Below are 10308 nucleotides of genomic sequence, written 5' to 3' on the forward strand. Positions count from 1 at the left end.
TTCAAACCAAGCATTAAATACATTTCTTTTACTATTGTTTAGCCTGTCTGTCATGCCTGTCTGTAGCTTTTTTTTCAATGCATATTTTAATATAATTTGATGCAAAATTAGAAAATTATTTTTGTCTGAGATGAAAACTCACTCCAAATAACTGCAATATTTAAATGAATGTAATTTAGCATATAAATAAGTGATCAAACCAAGCACACTTTATTTTATTTTGTTATTTTTTTCAGTCTCTAATATTCTGTTTACATTTAGTTTAATTTAAGCAATTTAACATTTAATTTGGTATGAAAAGAAGTGACAAAGCTTTGCTTACTTATGAATATTTGCACCATAGTTGCTCTAGTTGTCATTGATTAACTGAGTAAGCTCAGGTTTATTGATCTCTGAGTGGCTGCTTTTATCCTGGATGCAAATGCCTCTGTATTTCTTCCATTCCAGCCTTCCCACAACGAACAATGAATGTTTCATTAATACAATTAATATAATTTAAAGACAAACCTTGAGATGCACTAATGCAAGTGATTTCAAGATCAATGTTATATATTTAAATATATTATAATTGACATTTATGTTATTAGCAGATGCAGATTTGTTCTGCCAAATCTAATGCTATATCTGTTTGAAACAAGATCCAGCCTAGACACTTCTAAAGGAGATTAAAGACTGAGACGAAGAAAGCACCTTCCAAAAAGACAAATGAAATATCTCAATGTAAGAGGATTCTGGGCAGATTAGGACAGGAACACATAAGGTGAGATATGAAGTGATGAAATATGTTTTGGTGTCAAGCCCATCCTGACCTAGAATCACCTCTCAGCAGCCAGACGCTGGATTTCATTCTTCTTAACCCAAAACCTGAAGTACTATGTGTGTTAAGGCCGTTTTCTCTTATGCAATAGTGTGCTATCACATGTCTGACTCTCGTATGCAATCATCTGTGTGTTTCTGTTCTCAAATTGAATGACCTCATAACCCTGTGAGAGATTTTTATATAAGTCTTTTTTTTTTCTGGCAGAACAGCAAACGTCTTAAACTTACTGATGCAGCTTTTCTCAAAAAAATCTGTTTTTCCTTTAAAGTTCACAGCAGCTTTATTTTTAGGCCTACTTTTATTTTATTTATATGTTTATGTATACGTAACTGCGACAATATGCACAATTACTGCATGCATAGAACGTTTAACACTGCAACGATCCCAGAAACAATATGATTTTAATGCATATCATTGCCCTTTAGTTGGTTTTGATTGCTTCTGTTGACCTCATTTGCTAGTCGCTTTGGATAAAAGCATCTGCTAAACGACTAAATGTAATGCAACAATGATGTCTTGTTGATGTCAAAAGTGACTTTTTTTATTGCATATTGACAGTGTGTAAGTGTGTAAGGGTCATATCAGAGGTTCTCTGAAGTGTCTTTCTGTGTCGCATGATACCTCAGGTATTTATAGAAGACCTGGGACAGAAATAGCCGTGTATAGTCAATGCGATGCCCCAGAAACCCACTGAGAACACAACAACAGCACTTGCCGTCAGAAAAAGGTAACGTGGAAATAAAATGCCTTGTATTTTGCATAAAATGACACTTTAGGTTTTCGTAATTCTGAATGCACAGCTGAAGAGAGTTGATGTAGATCTGAAAGCGGGTTTGGTTACTTTCCATGTTTATTCAGACATGCAAAATGAATGAATATTGACCAACTTTTATACACATTATCTTAGATTAAAGGATTTAAACAACATGTTTATTTTCTGGCGTTCGCTTTTAGAACTGCACGTGGTGTTATTTACAGTTTGCCGTCACGTGACAGTCAGATAGTTGGCATGCACCCTGTTTATAAAAGATTTGTTAGTGATCAGTATCCACTAGGACAGTGTGATGGATCTGGAGTCATCTGGAGGGGGTTTGGACGAGGATGTGGACACTCAACTCATGATCGAGCAGAGTCTCAAGCAGCGTCACAAACAAGCGGAGATCACGAGCTCTTCCTCCGGTGAATCCTGCAGGTCAGACACGCTTCACACTTTCAATAAGTTCAGATTCAGTTCTGCTGCTGCTACCTGAATGAAATATTCTGTATCTTTGTCTGTAGGATCATTCAGATCACTCCTGAGAGAGAGAAGATATTCAATGCAATAAAGCATGGTATGAATGTGTCCATCACACAATGACAGAAACAGAGGCAAAAATATGCTTTTATGTTGTTCTCTTAACTTTTTAAAATTGTATATTTTATTGATATGAGGATTTTTAATCAATATTTTCATTACATATATAAACATTTTCATCCATTTTCTCCATGCAATGGATTTAGATTTCTTATTATTATTAGTAGTATATTAATGTTTAAAATTTTTCTTATGTTCCTAATGAAGATTATTACAGTTACTTTTTTCTTAATTATGTACAAGAAAATTATGTTTTTAATTATTTCTTTTATCAAAATCAGATAAAATCAAAGCAGTACAACAAATACTTCCATAATTGTTTTTTATTAAATTGATGCAATTTTTAGTATGTTAACAATATTTTTTTTTTAATTTGAAAATGACAATTAATGAAGTCTAATTCCCCAAATTCTATTTGTAATTCATTCAGACTTACTTATTTTATTTAATATGTATATTTAAATTTTCTTAATAGTGATTAAATGGTGATTAAAAATACTTTTTTTTTGTACGTTTACATTTGAATTTAAATTAGATGAAATTAAAGTAGAACAACAAATTCTACAATGTGTACTTAAAAAAAAAAACGTTAAAATAATAATTAAAAAATCTAAATTTTTCCAAAATTAAAATATATTTTTTATTTTATTTATATGAGTAAAATATGACCTAAATATATTTAATGAGATTCACATGAATATATTATTAATTGCAATGATTGTCATTATCATTTTTAGCAGTCCCTTCTAAAAACACTTCATTCATTTCATGTTGTTCAAGGTTTCTGGTTTATTTTAGTTTGGTGCTGGTCTCACTATAAGCTCAGCATATGAAGTTCAGCAGTATAACTCATAGTTAAGTAGCATCTGTTTGCTCATGTCATCTCTGGATGTGTTATCAGGTGATGAAAAGTCCCTCCGTAAGCTGACTGTCCATCAGCAAGCGTTCTCTGAAGAGGACGACACAGGCTTCATCCCCTTACACGAGGCAGCCATACAAAACAACCAGAACATCCTTGAGATCACATTTACAGGTCTGTCGTGAGGATCCACATTGTTTCTCCTCATCATTGTTGATCTCATGTGTCAAGACTGCAGTGACTGTGATTTCATCTGTTCATCAGCCTCTCCTGAGGATGCCAAACACAGAAAGACTCATCGGGGTAAGACGTGTCTCTTCTTAGCGGTGGAGAAAGGGCTTTTGGACAACGCCTGTTTCCTGCTGGAGCACGGCAGCAGTCCGGATGCCTTGGATAAGGAGGAAGACTCGCCTCTCGTTGTAGGTCAGAAAAGACCATGGGTTATTCTTCCACTAGAGTGACCAAAAAAAAAAAATACATATATATATATATATATATATATATATATATATATATAATTTTTAAATAACAAAATATATTGCTTTGTATTTTTTTGTATTTAATTTAAATCAAACCCTAATGCTTATGTCTAGCCATTAAGATTTTAAAAAACAAAAACTTTTTTTGAATAATGATACTATTATTGTTTTATTGATAATTGACTTTTTATTTTTTTCTATTCTATTTTCATAATTGTTTTTAAAACTTTGCATTTTAAGATTTCAAAAAAATACATTTAATGTTTTTTATTTATATAGTTTATATTTATATATATTTATATTTATAAAAAAAATTCAGTTTTATTTTAAGCACATAAAGTTAATCTAAATACAAATGTAAAATGGAGATTAGTTGAAATAAAATAAACCAATTTTTTTATGTTTATTACATTTCAAGTAACAAAAATATTTATGGATGTATGTATGTTTTAGTTTTTATTTTAATCTCAGTGGACCATAATAACCCTGGAAATAGTAACCAGCTTATATTTATTACATTTAAGATTAAAATATGTAAAATCTGCAGGTTAATAACATAACATCGCAGACTAATAAAGTGGGACACATGAAATTGTCAGCAAAAAATCACATTATGTCCTAAAAACTTGGCCACATATAATTTTCTTAAAACAGAATAAAATGTGTATTTTTTTGAACAAACTAAACTGTTCATGTTAAATAAAATCTGTATTCAGAATAAACCTACTTTATTCGTATTAAAAATGTAAACATTGTTGCAATTATATAGAAGGATACTCAATAAAAAGTTCATTCTAAAACAAAAAAATTCAACTCTCACCCAACAGAATATAAACATTTCATGATTTATTGATATTTCAGCAGTTGTAATGTACATGGACATCACTAGCAACCAAAAAATGAAGAAAGACCTTTCTGTTAAAAAGGAGATATTTCAGTGTAGTTGGATTCTGTCTTTGTTCTTTCTGACCAAATGGTTTTATTCACTCAGCCATAAGAAATAACCATTACGACATGACGAAGCTCCTGCTAAACCTCAGTGCCAGAGTTAACCAGGAGGGAGCGAACCGCAGGACAGCCCTGCATGAAGCCGCTCGGCTCGGCCTGACGGATTTCGTGGATCTGCTGCTGAAGTACGGAGCTCATCCCGACCCCAGAAGCTCCTACGGATTGACGCCGTTAGCTTTAGCTGCACAGGCCGGAAACCTGGAGATCATCCGAACGCTTCTCCGGAGAGGTCAGGAGAAATCCAGACGCAGACCAGGGTTATTACAGTAACAATTAAAACCAAAGAAACATATATAGAAAACATATAGAAAAACAAAAGTTAATAGCAGTAGCCAAAGTTAAAATCATTATAATACTCACAGATTAATAATGATTAAAAATTATTATGGTTAAAAATAATAATGATTCTGATTTAAATTCCTTGGTTGTTTGTCATGTGTTTTAATGCATTATTTTATTTATAATATATAAACAAGAATTTGATTGAACTTTGTGTATACTAAAATAACTAAAACCTAAAATTACACTTAATAAAATGTATATATGCGTATTTTATAAACAAAAACTAATAAAAATGGCAAAAACGCAAGTCTTCCGTGTCATAGGAATGAATAGACAGTTTAACAGCATTTATAAAAAAAAAAAATAAATAAAAAACTTTTTACATTATAAATGCATTATCACCAAGTCATTCATAGGTGTGTTGGATAAAACTTGCATCATTACAGAAGTTAAATAATTGTAACCAAACTTAAAATGCATTATAAAAATTATGATTCTGTGTTACATCTAAAATTGTTTTTTTGTCATGCATTTTAATGCATTATTTTATTTATAATATATAAACAAGAATTTAATACCTAAAACCTAAAATTACACTAAATAAAGTTTATATATGCATATTTTAAAAACAAACTAATAAACTAATAAAAATGGCAAAATGCAAGAAGAGTTTTTCAATTTAATCAATTTATTTAATTAATAAAAATGATATGCATTATGTAATACTTCATATAGTACTATTATTATATATTTTTTGATAATTATTAAGAATAGTTAAAACACAGAAAGGAAGAAAAAAAAAAGTAATAAAGCTCGGACTAAAATTAAAATGGAGAAATATAAAAATGAACTAATTTAATATATTCATAACAACTATAAGATCATTTGTTGTCAAATAAGAGTAATGTGTTTGACCTGTGGTCTGGGCTCTGGATCGGTGGTTTCTGTGGTGTTCAGGTGCTGATGTGGAGTCTCAGGCTCAGGATTGTGCATCAATATTATTTGAGGCGTCTGCTTCAGGAAACCCTGACGTCATCTCATTCCTGCTGGAGTACGGCGCTGATGCTAACATCCCCAAACACACGGGACACCTGCCCATCCACAGAGTGGCCCACCGCGGACACGTCAAGTTAGTACGACATACTGGATGACTGTTCATGCTATTCATTTCCTTCGATTTACTCCAGGCTTAAACTTAGGGTTTAAGGCTTTAAATTAATGTTTATTGCATTATTTCAGTATGTGTTTAGTTTTTGTGTGAATGACACTGTGCACCCTCTCTCTCTCTCTCTCTCTCTGTCTGTCTCTCTCTGTCTGTGTGTGTGTGTCTCTCTCTCTGTCTGTGTGTGTGTCTCTCTCTCTCTGTCTCTTTCTCTCTCTCTCTCTCTCTCTCTCTGTGTGTGTCTGTCTCTCTCTCTATAGATTTCCCTTCTCAGTTTGTGGAAGAGCTGTTAGTGATGAGCTTATGTTAGTTTCAGTTTTTGGTGGTTATCAGTGCATTACAATGGTTCAAAACAGATATTAGTACTTCAATATGTTGGTTTATAAACAATAGAACATTAGATCCGTTAATGAAATATGGTATTTTATTATGAATTTAAGTTAAATCTCTAAAACCTAAAATGTTGCTATCATATTTTTAACGGTGAACCTCTGGCAACCACAGCTGCCAGTATTTTATCATAAATGTCACAGATTTTCTTCTTTTTTTGCAGTGAAGGACCGGAACTATGCGTTTTATAAATGTGATTTAATCTAATGTTTGTTATTTAAAGGAACGGAATGTTTTATGGTTCTCTTCCCGTGCTGTCCGCAGGGCCCTGGCTCTGCTGATCCCGGTGACGTCGTTGGAAGCGGTGGATGACAGTGGGATCAGTCCTCTTCACTCGGCGGCGGCCGGTGGACACACACAGTGTCTGGAGATGCTGCTGAAGGCCGGTTACGACCCTAACTTCATGCTGCACCCATGGGTGCGCCGCAGCTATGATGACAAGCGCCAGTCTGCGCTCTACTTCGCCGTCTCAAACGAAGACATCGCCTCCACCCGAGTCCTGCTGGAGGCCGGAGCCATGCCAAACCAGGATCCCGTCAAGTGCCTGCAGGTGGCGCTGCGGATGGGGAACTACGAGCTGATCAACCTGCTGCTTCGCTACGGAGCCAACGTCAATTACTACTGCAGAGTGAACACCACGCACTTCCCTTCGGCCTTACAGTACGCGCTGAAGGACGAGGTGGTGCTGCGGATGCTGTGTAACTACGGTTATGACGTGGAGCGATGCTTTGACTGTCCGTACGGAGAGGGATCGCACGTCCCGCACGGATACGAGGGCTGGAGTGACACGGTCATCAAAGACACACTGGTGAGTTCACGTCTGACGTCAGGCGTCCGATGTTTCTGAGTCTTGATCTCTCTTTTCCTCTCGCTCTAGTTCTGCGAGGTCATCTCTGTCTCGTGGCTCAAGCATCTCTCGGGAAACATGGTTCGCATCATGCTGGATTACGTCGATCATGTGACCTTTTGCTCCAAACTGAAGGCTGCGCTTATGGAGCAGAAACAGTGGCCTGAAATCTGCCAAATTCAAGGTTTGGGATTCGTTATAGTTTATATAATGTTATTAATCTATTATTGATATTAATAAGTAAATTGTTGACACTTTCATAAAATTTGTATATATGAAAAAATACTTTAAAATGAAATTACTACAAAAGTAGGTTTGTACATTAACAGTTATACAGTAATAATAATAATAATAAATATAAATTTTATGCTTCATGTAATATTATAATATTGATATTTTTATTAATAATAATAGTAATTGCTTTGAATTGTTTACATGTTATTGTATTTGTTTACATTGTATATATCTCGTTTTTTTTACTGCTGATTTCAATAAATATAAAATGTTGCGCAGTGAAAATTACATTAAAATATAAAAAATAATGCAAATTTTAAGGTTTGTACATTGTTTAAATAATTTTTATAATTGTATAAGTGTTTATATTATCATTTATACTATTTATAAACTTTTTATATCATAATATTAATTAACGAAATATTCATTACATTATGCTTTACTTATTATTATAAATTTTTGATATCACTATTAATAATAGTAATCACGGTAAACATGATTGTATTTGTATAAATGTGTATATTTCTGTTTTATTTGTCTTTTAGCTGTTGATTTAAATAATTGTAAGGCATTGAAAAATTACTTTCAAATAAAAAAATCAATAAATGACAATAGATATTAAATTATTATACTTTATTACATTTTTTTAAATATATTATGGTTATTCTTAATAATTGCAATTACTGTTAATTATTTATATATTATTGTATTGGTATACAATACAATAATTTATATTAGTATTGTATGTTTTTTTTTACTGGTGATTGAAATAAAAAATATTGTAATGCAGTGAAAAATATAAACAATTATATATGTGTACAATAACAATTTATATAATAATAATAATAATAATAATAATAATAATAATAATTATTATTATTATTATTATTATTATACTATACTGTGTGTGTGTGTGTGTGTGTATATATATATATATATATATATATATATATATATATATATATATATATATATATTTATTTATATTTATTTATTATTTTTTCTGATACATTTTTATTTAAATGTTGATTTAAACGTGTGGATTTTAAATGTTGATTATTATTATTTTTTTTTTATCTTGTGTGTGAAATATAGCTAGCAGGAAACAGAAATTAAGTTATATTTTCCCATATTCTCTTATTAGTCTAACAGTCCAAAGAAAACATTTTTAAAACAGAAAGAAAAGTCTGATCAAAGTTTCTCATTGATAAACAAGTGAACGAATCTCCCTCAAAGTAACTCTGTCTGACTTCTATTATAATTACATCCAGAAGCTTTTGGTGAAATTTGAATGACCTCAATAGTCTCTTGTTTGACCTCTTCATATTAAAAATTAACTTTTAAGGAGAGAAATATAGTTTCCAAAGTCAGACATCACTTGTTATGAAGTGTGTGGAGTTTAGAGACTAAGAGAGACTTTTTTAGTAGAGAATAATTTAGACCAAACAATTAAATCTCTGTTGTCTGCTATTATGTTCCCACCAATGCCAAAATCAAACCTACACCCCTGTGCAAAATATTAACTTTGCTGTGAAACTGCTTTTTCTCTGCTCATGTCATGCTTTCATATTTGACGTTTTGTTTCTTTGCAGAGAACGCCCGCTGTCTGCAGCATCTCTGTCGGCTGAAGATCAGGGCTTGTTTGGGTCGGTTGCGTTTGAGAGCTCCGATCTTCATGAGCTTCCTTCCATTACCAGACCGACTGAAGCAATACATCCTTTACAGAGAATATGATCTCTACGCTCAGAAGCAATGAAGCAGAGCATGCACCTGGAGAAACACAGTGTTCAGTCTTACAGTGTTCCTGTAGCTCAAATGGTAACGCATAGCAAGTGCAAGGTTGTGGGTTCGATTCCCAGGGAACACATGTTAGGTAAATTGTTAGCCTTAATGCACTGTGAGTCGTTTTGGACAAAAGTGTCTACTAAATGCATAAAAATAAAAAAAACTGTTAGAGCTAATGGACACTCCATAATAGACTTATTGTCCAGAATTATGTGCATATTATTTAAATACCATTAATATGAAATATGAGCAAAGTCTTAATGTTAACAAATGTTAGCAAATATATATAGAACCAGAGGTATAGAACGCAATAATTTTTTCAAATAAATAAATAAATATTTGTTTCAAGAAAATATAACCATTAATGCATTTATTCATGAAGAAAAGTGTTTTTTTTTTTTTTTTTGGAAAGTACATCTGTGTAAAAAGTTTTTTATCTATATAGAGATAACTTTTAGGAGGCTTTTAGGAAGTTTTTATGCATGTAGTTTCTTAAGATTAAATTATAATAAATAAGAAATTATTTAACCGATTGTCTCATGAAATTGTTATTTTGATAATATTTAGCCCATATTAAAACTCATAATCAACACTATTTTTTTTTCCATGTTGCCACACTAACATTTCATTTACATTTTATAAGAGCCACACTTTCACAGTTTTTAAATGTTTATTGTTAAATGTTAATATTTTATTTTATTAAATTAATTTGAAATGCAACATTTGACAATCAACCGCTATCACCAACCTGCCATACTTCTGAAAGTTTTTTTAAATAAATGTTATAAATAGTAAGTGATTCTAAAAAAATACATCCATGAATTAAATATTTTGCTAATATAATAATATTTATATAAATTTTATTTTAATAATATTTATCCCCTATTAACATCAGATAATGAACATTATTTAATATAATTTTTATAAGAGCCACAGCTTTTGATTACATTTTATTTTATTTTATTTGACAAACAACTAACAGCTATCAGCCTGCCATACTTCTGAAAGGTTTCAACCCATATTGACTTCAGATAATCAACATTATTTAATTTTCCCCACACATTTGCAAACTAAAATTTCATGTATTT

The 10308-nt window shown here is 31.7% G+C and overlaps 1 protein-coding gene across 1 annotated transcript; it reads left to right on the forward strand.

The window, feature by feature from the left end:
- Nucleotides 1-630: 630 nt before the first annotated feature.
- Nucleotides 631-9677, forward strand: LOC113055448 (dynein heavy chain 12, axonemal-like). The gene is made up of 11 exons (XM_026221764.1): nt 631-760; nt 1447-1547; nt 1881-2012; nt 2099-2151; nt 3076-3207; nt 3298-3456; nt 4504-4749; nt 5760-5931; nt 6619-7162; nt 7232-7385; nt 9028-9677. The coding sequence occupies exons 2-11, from the start codon at nt 1495-1497 to the stop codon at nt 9189-9191; spliced, it is 1809 nt and encodes a 602-aa protein (XP_026077549.1). The 5' UTR covers nt 631-760; nt 1447-1494; the 3' UTR covers nt 9192-9677.
- The last annotated feature ends 631 nt before the right edge of the window (nt 9678-10308 follow it).

This window comes from Carassius auratus, chromosome 36 (genome assembly GCF_003368295.1).
Source record: "Carassius auratus strain Wakin chromosome 36, ASM336829v1, whole genome shotgun sequence".
NCBI lineage: Eukaryota > Metazoa > Chordata > Actinopteri > Cypriniformes > Cyprinidae > Carassius > Carassius auratus.

Excerpts from the sequence above, each read along its gene's own strand:
- LOC113055448 (XM_026221764.1), top strand. The coding sequence starts at position 1,495 with ATGCCCCAGAAACCCACTGAGAACACAACAACAGCACTTGCCGTCAGA. Across the intron at positions 3,457-4,503 it reads AGACTCGCCTCTCGTTGTAG|CCATAAGAAATAACCATTAC; the intron begins GTCAGAAAAGAC and ends TTATTCACTCAG. Across the intron at positions 7,163-7,231 it reads CGGTCATCAAAGACACACTG|TTCTGCGAGGTCATCTCTGT; the intron begins GTGAGTTCACGT and ends CTCTCGCTCTAG.